This window comes from Bos indicus x Bos taurus, chromosome 15, assembly GCF_003369695.1.
Source record: "Bos indicus x Bos taurus breed Angus x Brahman F1 hybrid chromosome 15, Bos_hybrid_MaternalHap_v2.0, whole genome shotgun sequence".
Classification (NCBI taxonomy): domain Eukaryota; kingdom Metazoa; phylum Chordata; class Mammalia; order Artiodactyla; family Bovidae; genus Bos; species Bos indicus x Bos taurus.
The window spans coordinates 4477720-4501568 of record NC_040090.1 but is presented as its reverse complement, the minus strand read 5'-3'; the positions used below and the strand labels follow the sequence as shown (position 1 = coordinate 4501568).

The window sequence follows — 23849 nt, the reverse complement described above, 5'->3', positions numbered from 1 at the left end:
TCCTCCAGCCATAGGAGCGAGGATCTCTTACCTTAACTGGAGGTCTTCTGGAATCTGAGACTGGGCCGCATGAGCTTTCTGCTGAGTTCGTTTTTCGCTGTCCCAGTTTCCAGCACGATGGGCCTTCCCCTGCACTGGGTTTCTTCGCTTTCTGCTTCTAGCACGGGAGCTTCGCTGAGTTGGGCTCCTGTTGTGCTTGGCCTCTTCCACGTAGAGATTGTTTCAGCCAGGTTAAACCCGAGTCATGGCACCATAGATGTCACACGAGTGTATGTTCCTCGGTTCTTTGTCTCGTCACAACAAAGATTTGGAGCGACGGACATTAAAGCCCTCAGCGCGTCACAGCTCTTGGGTCTTGGACAAACTGTGCTACAGCTCTTAGGCAAATCAGTATTACAGCTCTATTTTATTTATAAGATAGCAGGAGAATCCAAGACTCGAAGAGAAGAGAGTGGAGGAGTGCTTGGGGAGGGAGAAAGAGAGAGAGAGAAAGAGAGAGAGAGAGAGCACGCACGCATGGGGGGGGGCGGGGAGAGAGAGAGAGATCGCATGTGGGAGAGAGAGTCCTATATTTACTTTTATATAGGAATTTTGCAGAGATTTTCCCACATTCTATGCAGAGCACCTTTTACTTCCTTGTTCCTCAAGCTGTAGATCATAGGGTTCAGCATGGGTATGACCAAAGTGAAAAATACAGAGGCCATTTTGTCAGTATCAAAAGAGTGGCTGGACTTGGGCTGCATATACATAAAGGCTAGAGTGGCATATAGTACAGCCACCACTGTCAGATGAGACCCACAGGTGGAGAAAGCCTTCTGCCTGCCCTGTGCAGTGTTCATTTTTAGGATGGCCTTAAGGATCAGTATGTAAGATACAAGCACTATCAGAAAAGATGAAACCAAATTAAACACGGAACAGATCAGTATGAACAGCTCGATTTCCCATGTGCTTGAGCACAGCAAAGTTAGCAAGGGGAGACTGTCACAGTAGAAATGACTGATGATGTTATAGCCACAGAAGGATGAAATAAATATCTGGATGGTAGTTATCAGAGAAACGGAGGCACTGTAAACATAGGGGACTGCGACCAGCACCCAGCATACCCTCGGTGACATAACTACTGTGTAGAGCAGAGGGTTGCAGATGGCCACGTAACGGTCATAGGCCATTGCCGACAGGATGAAAAGTTCACTGATGATGAACAAGATGAAGAAAGTCAGCTGCATAGCACACCAATGATAGGAGATTGTGTTTTGATCAGTTACAAAAGCTACCAGCATTTTGGGTCCCACAGATGTGGAATAGCCAAGATCGATGAAAGCCAGGTTTCTGAGAAAGAAGTACATGGGTGTCTGTAGCTTGGAGTCCACCTTGGTGAGAACGATCATGCCCAAGTTTCCCACTGCCGACACTGCATAGATGGTGAGGAACAGCACAAAGAAGGGAGCCTGCAGCTCAGGCCGGTCTGTGATTCTCATGAGGATGAATTCACCAGGCACTGTTTGATTTTGTTTGTCCATCCAGGCCATCAAGGGAAATAACTGTGGGAAGAGCCATAAGAATAGATGTTGGGGTTCAGAAGATACCATCTGATAAAAGTTTAGTATGCAAAGCCATTATGTGTAAGATGAATCTAATTATTTTTGATGGAGTGATTTAAAACAAGACTCACCTCCATCACTGAACCTGGAACCAAATTTAGAAACCATTATAAGGTAAGATGGACTTCACTGGTGGATCAGTGATACAGAATCTGCCTGCAATGCAGGAGAGGTGGTTTGATCCTAGAAGATCCCCTGGAGAAGAAAATGGCAACCCACTCCACTCTCCTTGCCTAGGAAATCCCATGGACCGAGGAGCCTGGCAGACTATAGTCTATGTAGTTGCAAAGAGTCAAACACAACTAAACCACCACCACCACCATCATAACGTAACATATATAATAGCCATTTTACTTTTTGTGTCAATGATTCTCATTACAAAATACACACAGTTCCTTTATGGCTCTGTTAACAAACTATCATTTTAAACATTTGGCCACAGTGGGAAACCTGATTTTTTTTTAATGTAAATTTATTTATTTTAATTGGAGATTAATTGCTTTACAATATTGTATTGATTTTGCCATACATCAACTTGAATCTGCCACGGGTGTACATGTGTTCCCTATCCTGAACCCCCCTCCCTCCTCCCTCCCCATACCATCCCTCTGGGTCATCATTTTTCAGTTGAAATACATATAATTGGTTTTAAAAAAGTATCAAATTTTAGAAACAATCATAATACAAAGTAACAGTACTTACTTTCTTTCCCTTGGAACTTCAGTCCCAGTCTCTGAAGAAAACTATTACTAACTTATTTAATAGACTTTGATTTACTTCTCTTTATGGCACCCCACTCCAGTACTTTCACCTGGAGAATCCCATGGACAGAGGAGCCTGGTAGGCTGCAGTCCATGGGGTCGCAAAGAGTCAGATACAACTGAGCGACTTCACTTTCACTTTTCACTTTCATGCACTGGAGAAGGAAATGGCAACCCACTCCAGTGTTCTTGCCTGGAGAATCCCAGGGATGGCGGAATCTGGTGGGCTGCCGTCTGTGGGGTCGCACAGAGTCAGACACGACTGATGTGACATAGCAGCAGCAGCAGTGTAACTCTATATAGTCAAACATTATTTTCATCCCAATATCCGTTTTGCAAAAAATTGTACTAAATTGATTATCTCCATAGAAAATGGTGAAACTGAATCTTTAGCTCATCCATATAAAAATCAGTCACAGACTGGTCAAGAACTTGATATTAAAAGAAAAATTTTAAACTCATGGTGCTGAAACTGAAGCTCCAATATTTTGGCCACCTGATGCAAAGAGCCAACTCATCAGGAAAGACCCTGATGCTGGGAAGGATTGAAGGCCAAAAGAGAAGGGGGAGCAAAAGATAAGATGGTTAGATGGCATCACCTACTCAATGTAGGTGAATCTGAGCAAACTATGGGAGACAGTGAAGGACAGAGGAGCCCTGCTACAGTCCTTGGCGTTGCAAAGACTAGAACGTGACTTAGGGACTGAGCAACAGCAAGTTAAAAGCTAGAACTTCTGGATGTCACTAAGCAAATAGAAATTTCAAGAAAATCAGAATATAAATTTGCTTGATTTGGAAGATTAAATCTGCTTCATACAATTCATTCTTTCTAAAAATCTATTCACAATATTAACAAATTATTTACAAAAAAGGTAAAAAACAAACATTCATTAGCAGGAACCAAACAAGAAAGAGGGCAAAATCTAGGGCCTTTAGCTACAAGAGTTATACTCAAGGAAAAGAATTTTTCACAGAAGCTTGTGTATTGTGGCAAACCTTTTCATCCAAATTATCTTGTACTTTACAAATCCTTGGAGTTCTGAAACTCAACTGAGTTGATTTTTTTTTAAATTACCTTATTAAAGCAGTTTGAGATAAAGTCCTATGGTATTGAGAACAAGACAGGCTTTCAATTCATGGGCATATTTATGGCTTGGAGGAGTTTGGCTTCCTAACTGTGAAACTGACACTCAACCTTATGTATCTGGGTCTTCATGGGATGGATTAAAGAGCAGGATGGTTTATTTGTGGTTAGAGGGCTCCTCGGGTATAATCAGAGGAATATTCACTTCTCTATGTAACAACAAGCTCTCATCTTATTATTATCATTATATACTTTCATCTGATTCTCCCCACATCAGCCCTACCCAAGCATCAAAGCACCAACTGTAAAAAAAAAAAAAAAAAAAGGCAGGAAAATTGAGCAATAAGACTGCCTTTTCTCTGATAGAAGCACAAACTTCAGAGTTTCACCAGGACTTGGGGAATGAATGTACATAAAACCCATTAATTATTATCTTATGCAAACTCAACCACCCAGTCTTAGCTATGTATTCTAAAACTTTGCAAACAGTCTCAACTGAGATACATGGGTTGGTCAGATTGAGAATATTCTCTTTCAAAGCGCAGACAAAAAACTAAGAAGGATAAAAAAAGAAGAATCTTGAATGGGTCTTAAAGTAGGTCAGGGTCAGCAGTCTTTAAGTGAGTTAACGTTGGCAGAAATATTTACACACATTAATTTAAAAGTATAAAAGGACAACAATACTTTCTCATTCAATACAGCTAATAAGGCCAAAAGTCCTTATCTTCCCTTTCCTTATTTTGTAAAATACACTATATTTTCTCAATCAGGGAGCACTAACTCTGCAATTATGTAGCATTAGTGAAGGGCATAAAATCAGTCTAAATCTTTTCCAATTACATTTTGGAATTTGATAAATAGTGCTCTTGGCAAATCCTCCTTAGCAAACACCAAAATTTTCTAACTTAAGATGCCCAGTATTATCCTCACCAAATGTGGGATTCTGTGCAGATTGCTAGACTGCTATTATGTGGCTTTTTATAATCCATGAAGATTATTTAAAACTGCACCACTTTGTTATAATGATATCCCATGATGCTAGATTCTCAAACATGCAGAAATTCTATGAGCTGACTAACACAGTTTTTGTTTTACTTGTGCTATATATCTGGGAGCTGTGGAGAGATGTAGGGAGGCCTTCTGCCCTCTCCTTCCCATCCTTCAAAAAATATTTCCTCCTATTCAATTCTGAGGAGAAGGCAATGACAACCCACTCCAGTACTCTTGCCTGGAAAATGCCATGGACGGAGGAGCCGGGTAGGCTGCAGGCCATGGGGTCGCTAACAGTCGGGCATGACAGAGAGACTTCACTTTCACTTTTCACTTTCATACATTGGAAAAAGAAATGGCAACCCACTCCAGTGTTCTTGCCTGGAGAATCCCAGGGACGGGGGAGCCTGGTGGGCTGCCGTCTATGGGGTCGCACAGAGTCAGACACGACTGAAGTGACTTAGCAGCAGCAGCAGCATTCAATTCTGATGTGTGCAGTTTGTAACACAAAACACAAGAGATCAAGAAGAAAGCTGCTCTTAAGGCATTTAGATTAATGAGAGTGAAAAGGCAATACCCTAGGCTAGATTATGAAGTGTTTAAGGTGTGGCAAATTCACAAACACTGAAACTAGAATGCATGCACTAGATTAAGAAAGCTTCCAAGGATTGATATTTCTTGACTCTTATTGGTATTGATTTTAGACTCAGTTTTGCTCCACTATATGTGTAATGCTTCCAAGCCTTCAGCCTCATCATCTATACAAAATTAAATTTGATACAAAGGTGATAGGGTCAAAGACATCCAATCATTTTGGTGTGGAGGACATAGTACCCAGAGTCAAAAAGTCTATTTTGGAAACCGGAGAAGAGCAAAAGTCTCCTTCCTGTTGCATGGGTTTGAAAGGGCCTAGTCAGTGTAGCCCACACACTCATGTTAACAGAATTTACTGACATCTGTGTGAGGAGAGAATACCTGCAAACAGGAAAGAATAAATTAACAGCTTCATCTCTGTATAGGAGCTGGTTTTTCCTGAATGCCTCTAGAGACAAAGGGCAGAAGAGGTTGGCCTTTTTGGGATCCCAAGGTCCTTCTGCCTATGGGTGTGTTGGGGGCCAGTGAAGGAACTGTGACTTTGAAGGCAAATTCTAAAGATGTCGATGTGATTCCTCAGCATAATATTAATGAAGAATGACCCAGAGAAGGAGTAAAAGAAGAACCAATGGCAGCTTCTCAGAAAATGTTTTTAAAAGTTTATTCTGTATTATTTTGCCTTTTCCATCAACTTACTACTGCAAATATCACTGTAGCAGACACAGCTGTCTTCCATGCTTTATGTTTGAGGTCACCTCTGAATTGACCTGGGCTTCTCTGTTGGCTCAGACCGTAAAGAATCTGCCTGCAATGCGGGAGACCCTGGGCCGATCCTGGATGGGGAGATGCCCTGGAGAAGGGAATGGCAGTGCACTCCAGTATTCATACCTGGAGAATTCCATGGAGAGAGGAGCCCAGTGAGTTATAATCCATGGGGTCGCAAAGAGTCAGACATGATTGCTTGACTGACACTGTCTTTTTCTTTCTGACTTGACCTACAAGCCAAGATAGATTGTTTTCTGACTTGCTGGTTGCTTTCCATCTCTAGTGTTTGACTTCATTTCCTGAGGGCAAAAGGATCTTGCTTGGACCCCACCCACAGCTGTTTGTAAGGGCCTGAGATCTAATGTGTTAAGAGAAATATTAAACTAATAAGTGACAGGACTCAATGGATAAAAACTCAAGCTTTTCTAGCCCTCTTTTATGCAGGAAGCTAAACTATCTTAAGTAATTGAAATTTAGTTGCATGCAGCAGTAATTTTTCTTTATTGCATACTTTGTTAGCTGTCTCCCTAATCAGGGGAGTCTCACGTTCCTTATCTGTCAAGGAAAGTTTAATTTTAAGGAATCCTATATGTTGTTTTCTGTTTCTCAAGGGCCTTCTGTTCCTTATCATTTCCTGGAAAACAGGAATGAGCAGAGCTGCACGCATCTCTCAGGACTGAGGCCACGAGATGGAACGCATATGTGGATTCCTTTCAGTAACCTTTTACTTTTCTGTAAAACTACTTAGTCATGTTCCTATTTCCAATACATGGGTTGTTGTCTGGCCCTGAGACGATTGTTATTCCCCTAGTTACTGTGGTTATGCATTTGGTTTCGGTGTTTTTGCTCAACTTTATTTTTCTGCCTAAAGCTTCCTTGTATAGCAGTATATAAACTCACGCCGCCGTGATTAAAGCACCCTTGTTCCACTAGAGACTTGGGTCCCCCACGTCCTTCTTTTCTTCGCCTTCTTTTCTTCGACTCCTGTCCCCAGGTTCCGGTCTGTCAAGAAGACCATAACACTTATCCCTCATTTTTGCTTCCTAAAATCCTCTACCAAGTAAACATTAAAAGTCCAGCTCCTTACCTCAGAGCCTTCTTTTAAAATTTACACTCTGACCAACACTGTCTCTTATGTGATATTAACAGAAAGAGACAACAAATATATATATAGCACAAATAAAACTCTATGGAGCCATGATAATGATAATAATATCGTGTTATTGTATAACTGAAAGTTCTGTCAGAAACTGTTACCACCTGAGGCATAGACGGTCCTTTAGTATCAAAAACTCTGGCCTGCAATCAGTATCTTTGCATTAACAGCATTTTACGTGGAGGTTTCAACAAATACCTACACTCCCTTCAGAATGTTTATGGTTTTAGAATCCCAGTATAGAGTTAAAAACAAATGGAAGAAAAGGTTGTTTACTCTTTGCAAAGAATACAATAACAGAGTAGTAAAATATATCATTTCTCCATAAATCGGTTATGGCAAGAGAGTATTAATATTCATGGACTAATGTATTGCGACTGGCATCAGTGACTAAATTAATCCATAATTTTAAACTGAAGACAGAAATCAAGAATTGTCACTGGAGCTAATCTGGTAATCAGCCATACACTCACCAAAAACAAGGAATGCCTTCTTGTTCTGCCGTGTGGTTAGTAGTCTGACTGAAGTCAGAAGAATTTATGAATGTTCCTCCCCTTTGAGACAGTCCCCTAGAAATCTGAGTGCAATTTCTTGATTATTCCCAAAGCATCTAAGAACATGAAATGAAGCCACTATAGTCTTGGTTAATTATTTTTGATTTCCCTATTGAGAAAACACTCTTTTAGATGCAATTCAAATCCTTTTTATTGTTAATTTTATTGCACTCACTCAAATATCTGGATTTCAGTGTATCATTTGTTGGATAAATCCTTTGATCACCCATAAATTACTTCAATATTCAGTATTTTCCACCACGGCTTCTGCTCAAGTTTTATGTCTGAGGATAAAGACAAAACTCTTTAAACATGTCCTCAGTTCAGTTCAGTTCACTCGCTCAGTCATGTTCGACTCTGTGACCCCATGAATCATAGCATGCCAGGCCTCCCTGTCCATCACCATCTCCCAGAGTTCACTCAAACTCACATCAATAGAGTCGGTGATGCCATCCAACCTTTGTCGTCCCCTTTTCCTCCTGCCTCCAATCCCTCCCAGCATCAGAGTCTTTTCCAATGAGTCAACTCTTCACGTGAAGTGGCCAAAATACTGGAGTTTCAGCTTTAGGATCATTCCTTCCAAAGAACAACCAGGGCTGATCTGCTTTAGAATGGACTGGTTGGATCTCCGATCACCTTGCAGTCCACGGGACTCTCAAGAGTCTTCTCCAACATCACACTTCAAAAGCATCAATTCTTCGGCGCTCAGCTTTCTTCATAGTCCAACTCTCACATCCATACGTGACCACTGGAAAAACCATAGCCTTGACTAGATGGATCTTTGTTGGCAAAGTAATGTCTCTGCTTTTCAATATGCTATCTAGGTTGATCATAACTTTTCTTCCAAGGAGTAAGTGTCTTTTAATTTCATGGCTGCAGTCACCATCTGCAGTGATTTTGGAGCCCCAAAAAATAAAGCCTGACACTATTTCCCCATCTATTTCCCATGAAGTGTTGGGACCAGATGCCATGATCTTAGTTTTCTGAATGTTGAGCTTTAAGCCAACTTTTTCACTCTCCACTTTCACTTTCATCAAGAGGCTATTTAGCTCCTCTTCACTTTCTGCCATAAGGGTGGTGTCATCTGCATATCTGCAGTTATTGATATTTCTCCCGGCAATCTTGATTCCAGCTTGTGCTTCTTCCAGCCCAGCGTTTCTCATGATGTACTCTGCATATAAGTTAAATAAGCTGGGTGACAATATACAGCCTTGACATACTCCTTTTCTTATTTGGAACAAGTCTGTTGTTCCATGTCCAGTTCTAACTGTTGCTTCCTGACCTGCATATAGGTTTCTCAAGAGGCAGGTCAAGTGGTCTGGTATCCCCATCTCTTTCAGAATTTTCCACAATTTATTGTGATCCACACAGTCAAAGGTTTTGGCATAGTCAATAAAGCAGAAATAGATGTTTTTCTGGAACTCTCTTGTTTTTTCCATGATCCAGTGTATGTTGGCAATTTGATCTCTGGTTCCTCTGCCTTTTCTAAAACCAGCTTGAACATCTGGAAGTTCATGGTTCATGTATTACTGAAGCCTGGCTTGGAGAACTTTAAGCATTACTTTACTAGCATGTGAGATGAGTGCAATTGTGCGGTAGTTTGAGCATCTTTGGCATTGCCTTTCTTTTGGATTAGAATGAAAACTGACCTTTTCCAGTCCTGTGGCCACTGCTGAGTTTTCCAAATTTGCTGGCATATTGAGTGCAGCACTTTCACAGCATCATCTTTCAGGATTTGGAATAGCTCAACCGGAATTCCATCACCTCCACTAGCTTTGTTCGTAGTGATGCTTTCTAAGGCCCACTTGACTTCACATTCCAGGATGTCTGGCTCTAGGTGAGTGATCATACCATCATGATTATCTTGGCTATGAAGATCTTTTTTGTACAGTTCTTCTGTGTATTCTTGCCACCTCTTCTTTGGTTCTAAAGACTCAGAAGAAATACAAATTATGAATATGTATGTAACTCATTTTTCATTCTCAGGGGACTAAATTGAGTTACTCACAGCCTAATTCTATATCTTATAATCCTCTTCAATCCTCATTTCCCATCCCCACCCCAGTTCTTCCTCATAAAGGCACCTTCTCTATGAGAGCTGCTGTATGCTCTTAAAAAGAAATACAGCCATATAATGTAAATATAGTATACATTTTAATGTGCACTCATGTTATCATTCAGAGAAGGCAATGGCACCCCACTACAGTACTCCTGCCTGGAAAATTGCATGGACTTGTGGGCTGCAGTCCATGGGGTCTCGAAGAGTCGGACCCGACTGATCGACTTCACTTTGACTTTTCACTTTCATGAACTGGAGAAGGAAATGGCACTCCACTCCAGTGTTCTTTCCTGGAGAGTCCCAGGGATGGGGGAGCCTGGTGGGCTGCCATCTATGGGGTCGCACAGAGTCGGACATAACTGAAGTGACTTAGCAGCAGCAGCAGCAGCGTGTTATCATTTAACTTGCTTTGATGCTTAAAGAGTCTCATTCAACTCTACATTTTTGAAGCACATTCATTTTACTGTTTGTGTGTGTGTGGAGGGGGTGGTGTGAGTGTGTGTTAGTTGCTCAGTCGTGTCCAACTCTTTGCAACTTCACAGACTGTAGCCCACCAGGCTCCTCTGTCTGTGGAATTTTCTAGGCAAGATTACTAGAGTGGGCATCCATTCCCTTCTCCAGGAGATTTTCATAACCCAGGGACCGAACCCGGGTCTCCTGCATTGCAGGCAGATTCTTTACCATCTGAGCCACCAGAGAAGCCTCGTTTTAGTGAATGAGTGAGTAAAGTCACTCAGTCATGTCCAATTCTTTGCGACCGCATGGACTGTAGTCTACCAGACTCCTCCATCCATGGGATTTTCCAGGCAATAGTACTGGAGTGGGTTGCCATTTCCTTCTCCAGGGACCGTTTTAGTACAAACACCATTATTTCTCTCTATTCTGTTTTGTAAAATTACTATAATCTGGGTCTCCTTTAATTTGAAATGTTTGCTTCCATAGTACTGGGATTCAGCTAGTTACCAACTCTGGAATTTTATCTGTGTCACCACAGTTAATGACTTTATGTGTGTGGTCCCCACAGATCCATGAATGAACTTTTCTGTGATATATTGTGTTAGTCAAAAAGTTTGTTTGCTTTTTTCCCATAAAATGACTCTAATAGCATTTATTTATCTTTAATTTCATTTGATAGATTGTATCAAAACAGGTGTCATATCAACATGCATTTAAAAATTATCAAAACTGGTGAATGTTTGTGTAGCCATTTTAATATTGAAGATGAAAGCAAAAAGCAACTTTTTAGCATATTATGCTTTATTATTTAAAGAAAGATAAAAGCACAACTGAAACCCCCAAAAAAGATTTGTGCAGTGTATGGAGAAGGTGCTGTGACTGATCAAATGTGTTAAAAATGATTTGCCAAGTTTTGTGCTAGAGATTTCTTGCTAGACAATGCTCCACCATTGGGTGGACCAGGTGAAGTTGATAGCGATCAACTCGAGACATTGAGAACAATCAACATTATACCACGTGGGAGATAGCTGACATACTCAAAATATCCAGATCAAGCACTGAACATCCTTTGCACCAGCCCGGTTATATTAATCACTTTGATGTTTGGGTTCCACATAAGTTAAGTGAAAAAAACCTTCATGATCATATTTCCACAAGCTATTCTCTACTTAAACATAATAAAAACATTTTGTTTTTTTAAAAAAATTTGTGGTGGGTGATGAAAAATGTATACTGTACACTATTGAGGAATGGAAGAAATCACAGTGCAAGTGAAATGAACCACCATCAACCACACCAAAGGCTGTTCTTCATTCAAAGATGTTGTGTATATGGTGGGATTAGCAGGGAGTCCTCTATTATGAGTTCTTTCTGGAAAACTAGATGATTAATTCCAACAAGTACTGCTCTCAATTATATTATCTAAAAGCAACACCCGATGAGAACCATCCAGAATTAGTTACAGAAAACATTTAATCTTCCATCAGGATAATGTAAAGCCCCATATTTCTTTGATGACCAGGCAAAAAGTGTTACAGCTTGGCTGGGAAATTCTGATTCAACCACTGTATTCACCAGATATTGTACCTTCAGGTTTCCATTTATTCTGCCCTTTATAAGATTCTCATAATGGAAAACATTTTCAATTCCCTGAAAGACTATAAAAGGCACCTGGAACAGGTCTTTGCTCAAAAAAAAGACAAAAGTTGTTGGGAAGATGGAAATATGAAGCTACCTAAAAAGTGGCAGAAGGTAGTAATGAAATGGTGAATACATTGTTCAATGATGTTCTTGGACAAAATTAAAAATATTTATTGTATTTGCATTTAAAAACTGAGGAAACTTTTTGACCAACTCAATATTTCCTGGAGTGAGTCCCTGATAAGAGAAATACAAGCAAAATTAATTTATTTAAATTAATATGAATCTATGCCAAGATTTATCAATATACATTATATCATCACTACACAAAATTTTGTACTTTGAGCATCCAACATATGAATATGTACAATTTGTTCACATGATAAGGGACTGTAAAAAATAATTAAACCAGATTCAAATTCTTAGAGCCAAAATTGCTTTCTTAATACATTATTTTTTTAAAATAATCATCCAAATGATTTGGAATAGAATGATATACTAAGCATTATCCATTCCAACTGATACAGATAACACATATTTTAAAATAGTTTTAATATTCAAATGTCCACGATAGTGATAAGACTGACAATTTTGAATAATGCTGAAGAAATAATCATTGAAGTGACACAAAATCTGCCACATACATCCTGTAGCAGAAATTGACTGATCATCAAACCGTTTTTGTTTTCATTTTGACCACTTCTACCTATATATCCAATCTTCAGTTCAGCCTACTTATATTTTGAATAATATCTTTGAATGGACTTTTCATTTCCATAGAAATGGCTTGTGGAAACAGCCCTTTGGAAAGTAGAGATGCAGGTATGACAATGTAGACAAATGGAGTTAATGTTTATGGACTTCCAGGGTGGGAACAATAGCTGCTCAAACTAAACTTACCCATAATAGCTCATAAAGTATTCTTTTTTCAATTATTAGTAACCTCTTCTGACCAAGAGACAAGCAAATCTTCACTGAAAACCTTAAAACTCAAGTTTGCTTTTAAATTAAAAAGAAAAGAAAAAACATAAGTGGGACCAGTTTCTATTATCTTTTTGATTATTGAACTAGAAACATCTTTTAAACCTGAGTGTTTTGAGACATATGTAAAATAATGGAGATACCTGATCACAGTCCTTCAAAACAAAAGACATTACTGAGAAAATGGCAGGGCCTTTTAGTAGGTTTTTGGATTTAAATTTGTAAAATGGCATTTGCTATTCTGAATTTGGGACATTTGAATGGCTTTTCTTATTTTCATGATCTTGAAAGGATTTACTTATGACGTCCACCTCCAAGATTAACACACTTGCAGTGCTTTTGGCCTAGGGCATCCTTATATTACAGAGCTGGGCTCAAGTTTTTATACTTACTGTCTCTATTGCAGCTACAGGATGAGAGGTCCTTCTGGTTGCTGTTTCAAGTCTTTCCTAACTTCCAAAGGTATTCTCAAACCTTGGGAGATGGAAGGAAGGTTCAGGAGTGAGGGGCCATGTGTTTACCTGTGGTCGATTCTGTGACATATGGCAGGAACCAACACAGTATTGTAAAGCAATTACCCTCCAATGGAAATGTTAAAGCAAAAAAGAGATTTGCCAATGTGATTAAGTAAAGGGCCTCATGTGAGTGAGTCAAAAGTAGTCACAGGGAGAGAAAGATGCAAAAGTAGGAAGCAGAGGAGATGTGTCAGTGAAAGCAGAGGTTAGAATGATGGCTTTGTTGGATGGAAGGTGAACCTACAGGAGGTGGGAGAGGCAAGGAGACAGATTGAACCCTATTTGGGTCCTGAAAGGAATACAATCTTCTGATACCTTGATTTTAAGTCTGGATGACTCATTGTGAACTTCTGATCTCCAAAATTGTGGGACAAGAAGTTCACATTGTTTCAAGCTTCCAAATTGGTGATGATTTTTTATAGCACTGTTCGGAAGCTAATACAAGTGACAACATAATTATTTTAGAAAATACATATATGTCAACCAAATTAAGAAGTAGGAAACACTGCAGTTTTAATTCTTAACTTCATTTCAGTTCAGTTGCTCAGTCACGTCCAACACCCTGTGACCCCATGCACTGTAGCATGCCAGGCCTGTCTGTCACCAGCTCCTGGACCTTGCTCAAACTCATGTCCATTGAATCAGTGATGTCATCCAACCATCTCATCCTCTGCTGTCCCCTTCTCTTCCTGCCTTCAATCTTTCCCAACATCCCTTTTCAATGAGTCAACTCTGCATTAGGTGGCCAAAGTATTGGAGCTTCAGCTTCAGCATCAGTTCTTCCAATGAATACTCAGGACTGATTTCCTTAACTTAAATTCCTAACTTAAGTTAATTAAATAGGTTGCAGATAATTGGTAGAAATACAAGTGTGAGTTTAGTCCTGTTGCTCTATTTCTGTTGACCTAACCAGACTCAGAGAGAATTGTTTTCTGCTATAAAGTAAACTTCTCTGATTGCAAGTACCTAGGTTGATGAAGTTAAATAAAACTGTAATAAAAGAAAACAAACATTCCCTATGGATGTTTATATAATTATAAATAATAAAATATAAAATTCTAAGGGATAATGGTACCAAGTTATTACTGGCTTTGTCCCTGATGACCAGATATATACATTATATACAACTTTTCTGTCTTCAAATAATCTACTTATTTGTGAGTAAAGTTGAAAATTAACTCATGAACTTGACTCTCACTAAAAGAAGTATTTGCTGTTATGATTTTATAACAAAAACTTTTTAATATGAGTCTATGTTAGGAAAAAAATTATATACTTCATATTTGAATGAACATTGATATTTTGCTTTATGTATGAAACATAAAGGATGAAAAAATAGAATAAAGTTTCCTATGTATTTTTAGTCAGTTTTGCCAAATGTCCTATTTTCATGTATATCTAAGCATTCTGTATTCAACATTAATTTTCCTGTACAAACTTATTTTTTTCAAATTTATTTTAAATGCAAATTAATAATTGGTTGAAAAGCTGATGGATAAATACTACAAAAAATAATGAAACTTTTAGTAGTTGAAGAAAAGATATTTGTGATAAAGAAGATAATCTAAGTCATAGTAAACATTCAAAAAAATTCCTACAGTCATTCATTTTTATCTTCCATATTTAGAAATTCTGAAAACCTTGTATATACTTATATTGTATTTTTAAAGTATTTTCAAATAATTTTGTATTATTTATATTAATATATTTTTTCAGTCACTTAATACATTTTGTATGGAAAATTTAGTACTTAAAGATGAGATTAAAAGGATTAAGATTTTTCCTTAAAATTAGTGGAATTTTATTTATTGCTTAATCACTTAGCAAAATTTTCAGAAACAAATAAAACCTTTAACTGGAGATAGTTGCAGTTTTAAATTTACACTGATTTGAATGACTGACATGGGTTATCCAGGAATCTCTTCAATGCATCCTTCACGTCCTTGTTCCTTAGGCTGTAAATGAAGGGGTTCAGCATTGGAATCACCAGGGTATAGAAGACCGAGGCCATCTTATCAGTATCTAATGAGTGGTTGGTCCTTGGCTGCAAATACATGAAGAGAAGAGTCCCATAGAACACAGTGACAGCCATCATGTGAGAAGCACAGGTCGAAAACGCTTTTTGTCGCCCTTCTGAAGAACGTATCCTCAAAATGGCAAGGATGATGTTGAAGTATGATATTAGAACAATAATCATAGAGAAAAACAAATTGGTCCCTGAAAAGGTAAACACTGCTGTTTCTGGAATGTAGGTATCAGAACAGGACAATGCTAACAAAGGGACATTATCACAGTAAAAATGGTTGATCGCATTGGACGAACAGTATGACATGGAAAACACACAGGAAGAGACCGTCAGTGCTGTGGTCAGACTGTAGATGTAAATAAGGGCCGCCAGGAGAAGGCAGATCTGTGGAGAAACCACCACCCGGTAGAGCAGGGGGCTGCAAATAGCCACATAGCGGTCATAGGCCATGGCAGCCAGCACGAAAATCTCAGCCACAATAAAAACTAAGAATCCACCTAGTTGAATTGCACATCCATAATAAGATATGGTTTTCTTTGTAACCAAGAAGTTAACCAACATTTTGGGGGCAATGACAGAAGAATTGCCCAGATTGATGATAGCCAAGTGCTTGAGGAAAAAGTACATGGGGGTTTGAAGCTGAGAGTCCAAGCTGGTGAGGATGATGATTCCCAGGTTCCCTGCCAGGGTCAGTCCATAGATGATCAGGAATACACAAAAAAAGGGAATCTGGAGTTCTGGATGATCTGAGACTCCCATTAGAATGAATTCAGTCACATGAGTGTGATTCCCTGGAACCATATATTTTGCTGATTTCCTCTTTTAATGGGGAAAATGGAAAGAGAATAACAGAGGATAAAATCATGTTTTTTCCTGTTAGATGTCAGATTGTTAAAGGTTTCATTTAAAATCAGTTTACTTCTGTTCAAAAACAGTCAAAAGTCTCAGATCTTCCTTGTTTTCCTCTCTATCTTTTCACAAAATTCAGGTATACTAACTCTGCAGAGACCCATTTCAGGATCTTATAACTATTTGACCAAAATATGAACGTATTATTCACTGCAGGATATGGTTTATATTGAATAAATGCACGTTATTGTATTATGTCATTACATGTATTCATATTAATATTAATATATTAATCATATTACACATATTTAATGAATATTTAATTAATACATATTAATACACATACACTTGCCTCTGTGTAGGTATTTCCAGTGATTAACAAAAGGTACATATAAGATGTTGATGAGCTAGAGAAATATCAAGTTATTTTACCTTAGCGGCTACAGGTCATCACCTCAGACCAGGCTTTGCCATAATTTCTGGGAATTTCCATTTTTCTATGGGGAACACTTTCAGTAACGCAGTTTTATCCTTAATAATCATTACCATTTCTGCTTCAGCTGCCCACAGGCAGTCTTATATTTCAATATTGTTCCTTAGCATCAGAGAGAAATTCCTCTGAATCTTCTTTCCTTTATGTCATTTCCTTTCTTCTGCCAAATAAAACAAACCAGTCCTTTCTTATGATTCTGACTTCTAAGTGCTCACTCTTCCTTATTGTTTTATTCTGACAGCCTTTTTTTTTTTTTCCTTTCCAACATATACCCCTTTTCCTTAAATGGTTTAAAGTCCATTTTTATTTTTAAAAAAAATTCGATTCGTTTATTTATACAGATAAATGAGTAGAAAGCTTAACATTACTTAGTATGTAGTATGCACTTCCCTGGTCTCTCAAACAGTAAAGAGTCTGCCTGCACTGCAGGAGACCCATGTTCAATTCCCTCTGGAGAAGGAAATGGCAATCTACTCCAGTATCCTTGCCTGGAAAATCCCATGGATAGAGAAGCCTGGCAGAATATGGCCCATGGGATTGCAAAGAGTTGGATATGACTGAGTGACTTCACTCTGTTTTCTTTCTTTCTTCCTATATGCTGTGCCCAGAAGTATGTGAAGTATTTTGAAATAATCATTTAATTATTCTGCATGAGCATCCTGGAAGATGGGTAAAAAAAATTTTTTTTTGATCTGATGAGACAATTTAGGCTCAGTGAAATTAAGTTACTCAGTGTCTGTATAGGATATCAGTTAATAACATGGTTTTATAATTTTTTATGTATTTTTGTTTGCTTATTTGGTCTATTAATCTTTTGGTTATTTGTTAGTCCACCAATTATTAGTTGCATGATTTTTACCAGGTAATTGTGTCTTCGTGTTTTATAAATTAAATGAGGTATTGTACACGTAAACTTAGTTCTCACAAAGTGGAAATAATGAACCTAACATAACTAGTCATGTGGCCTCAGTACTTGCAGCATAAGGGCTCAGTGGTTGGAGCTTGCAGGCTCTAGCACACAGGCTAAGTAGTTGTGGTTCAAGGGCTTAGTTGCAGCACGGCATCTGGGATCTTCCCAGACCAGGAACTGAACCCATGTTCCCAGCATTGACAAGCAGATTTTTAACCACTGAAACCACCAGGAAAGTCCCTTGAATAACTTTTTAAAATGTGATTAATTATTTCAGTCCCAGTAACTCATTTTCCCTTACTGGAAATTTTATAGTTGAGATGAAAATATTAAGTGAATTATAATTTTGTATATTCAAAACACAGGGACAGATGGTATCTAGCTGTACAGTTAAACAAATCCAGATATGCTCTCCTACAACCTGACTCTCTTACATCTGCCTTTTTCGTTTCTATTAAGTAAAGATACTCTGTTCTATACATCAAATATGGGTCTAATGAGTTGATCTGATGTTGTTGCACCATCTATGCCTTATTTCTTGCCTTCTACCACTGCATTTAAAATAAATGCATAAGTAAGCTTTTGATGAGAAACATAGTGGCAACACTCAAAGCAAAATATTCGTTTGCTATACATAAAGCAAGTCAGTGCAAGCTTCACTATGAGATAATATATTCAATAAACTCATTCTTAATTTAAGAAGGATAAAAAGAGTGTCAATAACAGGAAATATTGTCTAGTCTCAATTTGTGCAGTTAGCTTTTAAAATGGAGGCCATGATATACATCATGGTCTATTACTGGTTACCACTTATCATAAGATATAAAGAATGCAAAGCTTTTTCATTAGGTAAGTAGTCGTCACTGAAATAAAGTTTCTATAAAAGAGCCCCAGTTTTCACCTATGTATTTATAATCTTGTTTGACTTAGAATTTGCTACTGACGGTAACTATTTTAATTCTTGGAAAATAGTTTTCTCAAATTTATTTTCAAAATAAACTATTTTGTAGATTTTCTAAAAACACAGATTCTCAGTGAACAAAATTTAAAAATATACAAATGTTAATCATTTATCTCAAAATGTGAATGAAAAATAATATTGCAAGTTATTTTTTAAATAGATACTGATGTGATTTCAAGAGTATGTTCCATTGGTCTCTGACTATGGAATTTATCCTAAATGGGTTGTGTTAGAGACAAACACTGCATCTTAACATGCGCTCTCAGTGTCCACCAGCAATAGAGAATGACTGCTGACACCAAAAGTCTTTCCATCTGAAGGTTTATCGCACTGGGCAACACAAAAAACAGGAAGGGAAGAAAAACTTGTTTTTATTGGCATTAAGTAAGAATAGATCTTACTTGGAGATGTAGAATCTTGAATAGACACAGAGTTTCCTATGTAATGTAGTGTGTCCTCTAAAACATCCATCAGTTCTGCAGAAAACATTTCTTTATAAATTAAGGTAAAATAGAATTCCTTAGTCACACTTTGTTATTCTGTGCAAAAGGTCAGTCTATTGGTGGAAATGCTAGAAAATACTGTTTATGCTGTATCACCAGCACTTCCACTTTGCAATCAATCAGCAGGTAGAAAAGTGAATGACTTGAAAAGAGAACAAAGTGGATATAACTTCAATTATGATTGCAGTTCACTACTTTTGTCTTTTTTTTTTTCCCCCTTGGCCATGCTCTGAAAGGCATGCAGGATAGATATTACTCCCCCAGTCAGTAATTGAACCCATGTCTTCAGCATTAGGGTGCAGAATCTTAACCACTGGACAAGTGCCAGTTCTAATTTGAATTGATTAAGTTTTCAATATCCTTGCTTGTCTCTTTCAGAATTTGTAATAAACAAGATTTTTAAATTTACCTACCTGAAAAGAGAGATCTGCTGAGACCTGCTCCTGAGGCCTTGGTATGAAGCGTACTAACTGGTTTATGTGCTGTGCTCAGTAGCTTCAGTCATGTCTCATTCTTTGTGACTCTTTGGAGACTGTACCTGCCAGGCTGCTCTGTCAGTGGCATTTTCCAGGCAAGAAAAATCGAGTGGGTTGCAATGCCTTCCTCCGGGGGATCTTCCCAACCCAGGGAACCTGCATCTTCTGTGTCTCCTCCCTGGCAGGAGAATTTTTTTACTGTTGAGCCACAGGTGACTGAATTATACAAGATTCTGAAGTCCCTGAAGACCTTCACAATGAAATCTCAGTTCACGGCCCAGTTCCTGAACAGGAGAACCAGAATCCCCTGGCTCAGGCCAGATTCCACAGGGAAAGAATGACAAACTGAATATTCATTAGTCAAGTCTCTATGCAAAACTTCCCCCCAGAGTGAAAATGTGGAGACAGCTTGGGGGCATGCTTGGATAATCACATTCAATAACTATTGCATATGGTGATTTCATCTTGTACCTCTACGTCTTCTGACATTTTCTGAGAGTGTTGCCTCTGGCCCTGGGTTGGAGAAAATCCAGTGGCTAGAAAGCACAGAATTCTGATCCCAATGTTCAACTTAATGTGAATGTTGGAAGTAGAACCAACTGCAAAGCCTCCAATTTTGTGTCAAGAATAAACCTTGCTGTATTTGCTGCATATTAAAATAAAATCACAGGGGCGGTCCTAAGATGGTAGAAGACTAGGACAGGGAGACCACTTTCTCCCCCACAAATTCATCAAAAGAACATTTGAATGCTGAGTAAATTCCACAAAACAACTTCTGAATGCCAGCAGAGGACATCAGGCACCCAGAAAAGCAGCCCATTGTCTTTGAAAGGAGGTAGGAAAAAATATAAAAGATAAAAAGAGAGGCAAAAGAGGTAGGGATGGAGCTCCATCCAGGGAAGGGAGTCTTAAAAAAGAGAGAAGTTTCCAAACACCAGGAAACAGTCTCACTGCCAAGTCTGTGGCGAGCCTTGGAACCACAGAGGGCAACATAACAGGGAGGAAAAATAAATAAATAATTAAAACCCACAGATTACCCACAGATTGGGCACAGAGTGCCCAATGGTAACTCCCCCAGCGGAGAAGCAGCGCAGACGCCTGCATCCACCGCTAGCAAGTGGGGGCTGGGCAGGGAGGCGCGGGCTGCATTGCTTAGAGTAAGGACCGGGCCTGAATGCCCCAAGGGCAACCTGAGGGAACTAACTTGGGCTAGCAAACCAGACTGTGGGACAGCTACCACGTGAAAAGCCCTAACCTAAGACACCGCCAGGCCCACGCACAGAACAAAGGTCTGATTAGAGCTATGCAAAAAGCCCTAACCTAAAACACCCTCAGGCCCGTTCACACAACAAAGGACTGAACAGAACTAGCAGGCGGCAGACCATCCCCGTCCGGTGACAGGCAGCCAGAGCCAGAAGTGGGCAATTGCGGCTCCAGAGAGGCATTATCTACCAAACTGCAAGAAGGCTTCATAGCTAACCAAGACTTCTTGGCATTCTGGATGGCCAACCTTTGCCTGAGAAGGTGCGCCGGTTGTACACCCAGAAAACCAAGCAGCAGGGATGGGGGAGGCAATAAGTCACAGTGACAGAACTCGCCAACACTTGGTCACGTGAGCTTCTCAGACCTGGGAAGGGCACAAAACGCAGGCCTAACCAAGTCTGCGCCTCTGAGGACTACCCGAGTACCTGAACCTGAACAGCTTAGACCTCGGAGGTGCATGCAGCCCAGGGCCAGCTCGGACGGTTCCCCACGGAGGAACCTAGAGCCTGAGCTGTGTGGGCAGGGAGGGCACACGCATCTTGAGTGGGGGCAGGCCCAGTGTGGCTGAGACACTGCGAGCACATGCCAGTGTTATTTGTTTTCAGTATCCCTCCCTCCCCACAGCACGACTGAACAAGTGAGCCTAAAAAAGTGTCCACCAGCACCCCTTGTGTCAGGGCGGAAATCAGACACTGAAAAGACCAGCAAACAGAAGAAGCTAAAACCAAGGCAACCGCCTTGGAAGTGACAGGTGCAATAGATTAAAACCCTGTAGTTAGTACCGACTACATAGGAAGGGGCCTATAGATCTTGAGAAATATAAGCCGGACCAAGGAACTATCAAAAAATCAACTGACCCCACACTGCCCACAAGAACACCAGAGAAAGTCCTAGATATATTTTTACTATTTTTATGATCATTCTTTTCTTTTTTTTTTTTTTAATTTTTAAGTCCTCTATTACTCCTTTAATTTTCATTTTTATAGCCTACTATTACTTTGTAAAAAAAAAAAAAAAAGAGACCCTATTTTTAAAGCAAACTTCATACATAATATATTTTATAATTTTTGTGACTTTTTTTCTTTAATATTGAATTTTTGAAAATCCAACCTCTACTCTAGATTTTTAATCTTTGCTTTTTGCTATTTGGTATCAATTTTGTACCTTTAAGAACCCAATCTTCAGTACCCATTTTTACTTGGGAGTGAGATTACTGGCTTGATTGCTCTCTCCCTCTTTGGACTCTACTTTTTCTCCACCAAGTCTCCTCTATCTCCTCCCTCCCCCTTTTCTACTCTACCCAACTCTGTGAATCTCTGTGTGTTCCAGACAGTGGAGAACACTTAGGGAACTGATTACTGACTGGAGCTCTCTCCTTTTGATTCCCCCATTTATCCTCCTGGCCACCTCTGTCTCCTTCCTGCATTTTCTCTTCTCTGTATAATTCCATGAACATCTCTGAGGGGTCCAGACTTTGGAGCACACATAAGGAAGTGATTACTGGGTAGCTTGCTCTCTTCTCTTTTGATTCCACCTCATCTCATCCTGGTCACCCCTATATCCCTCCTCCCTCTTCTCATCTCCATGTAACTCTGTGAACCACTCTGAGTGTCCTTAACTGTGGAGAAACTTTTCATCTTTAACCCAGATGTTTTATCAATGGTGCTCTATAGATGGAGAAGTCTTGAGGCTACTATAATAATAAGACTGAAAACCAGAAGCAGGAGGCTTAAGTCCAAATCCTGAGAACACCAGAGAACTCTGGACTCCAGGGAACATTAATTGATAGGAGCTCATCAAATGCCTCCATATATACACTGAAACCAAGCACCACCCAAAGGCCAACAAGTTCCAGAGCAAGACATATCACACAAATTCTCCAGCAACACAGGAACATAGCCCTGAGCTTCAATATACAGGCTTCCCAAAGTCACTCCAAACCCACTGACATCTCATAACCCATTACTGGACACTTCATTGCACTCAAGAGAGAAGAAATCCAGCCCCACCCATCAGAACACCGACACAAGCTTCCCTTACGAGGAAACCTTGACAAGCCACCCATACAACCCACAGCGAGGAAACTTTACAATAAAGAGAACTCCACAAACTGCCAGAATACAGAAAGACCACCCCAAACACAGCAATATAAACAAGATGAAGAGACAGAGGATTACCAAGCAGGTAAATGAACAGGATAAATGCCCACCAAACCAAACAAAAGAGGAAGAGATAGGGAAACTATCTGATAAAGAATTCCAAATAATAATAGTGAAAATTATCCAAAATCTTGAAAACAAAATGGAATCATAGATAAATAGCCTGGAGACAAGGATTGAGAAGATGCAAGAAAGGTTTAATAAAGACCTATAAGAAATAAAAAAGAGTCAATATATAATTAATAATGCAATAAATGAGATCAAAAACACTCTGGAAGGAACAAATAGTAGAATAATGGAGGCAGAAGATAGGATAAGTGAGGTAGAAGATAGAATGGTAGAAATAAATGAAACAGAGATGAAAAACGAAAAACGAATTAAAAGAAATGAGGACCATCTCAGAGACCTCTGGGACAATGTTAAATGCCCCAAATTTGAATCATAGGAGTCCCAGAAGAAGAAGACAAAAAGAAAGACCATGAGAAAATACTTGAAGAGATAATAGTTGAAAACTTCCCTAAAATGGGGAAGGAAATAATCACCCAAGTCCAAGAAACCCAAAGAGTCCCAAACAAGATAAACCCAAGGCGAAACACCCCAAGACACATATTAATCAAATTAACAAAGATCAAACACAAAGAGCAAATATTAAAATTAACAAGGGGAAAACAACAAATAAAACGCAAGCAGATTCCCATAAGGATAACAGCTGATTTTTCAATAGAAACTCTTCAGGCCAGGAAGGAATGGCAGGACATACTTAAAGTGATGAAAGAAAATAATCTACAGCCCAGATTACTGTACACAGCAAGGATATTATTCAAATATGAAGGAGAAATCAACAACTTTACAAATAAGCAAAAGCCGAGAGAATTCAGCACCACCAAACCAGCTCTTCAACAAATGCTAAAGGATATTCTCTAGACAGGAGACACAAAAAGGGAGTATAAATTCGAACCCAAAACAATCAAGTAAATGGAAACATTATCATACTTATCAATAATTACCTTAAATGTAAATGGGTTGAATGCCCCAACCAAAAGACAAAGACT

General features: G+C 39.1%; 2 protein-coding genes across 2 annotated transcripts; both read right to left on the bottom strand.

Annotated features, from left to right (window-relative positions):
• Nucleotides 1-578: 578 nt before the first annotated feature.
• On the bottom strand, nucleotides 579-1520 carry LOC113904664 (olfactory receptor 8K3-like). The gene has a single exon (XM_027561783.1). It carries the CDS (start codon nucleotides 1518-1520, stop codon nucleotides 579-581), a length of 942 nt encoding a protein of 313 aa, XP_027417584.1.
• A 13516-nt stretch (nucleotides 1521-15036) lies between these two features.
• Nucleotides 15037-15984, bottom strand: LOC113904663 (olfactory receptor 8J2-like). The gene has a single exon (XM_027561782.1). It carries the CDS (start codon nucleotides 15982-15984, stop codon nucleotides 15037-15039), a length of 948 nt encoding a protein of 315 aa, XP_027417583.1.
• Between the last annotated feature and the right edge of the window lie 7865 nt (nucleotides 15985-23849).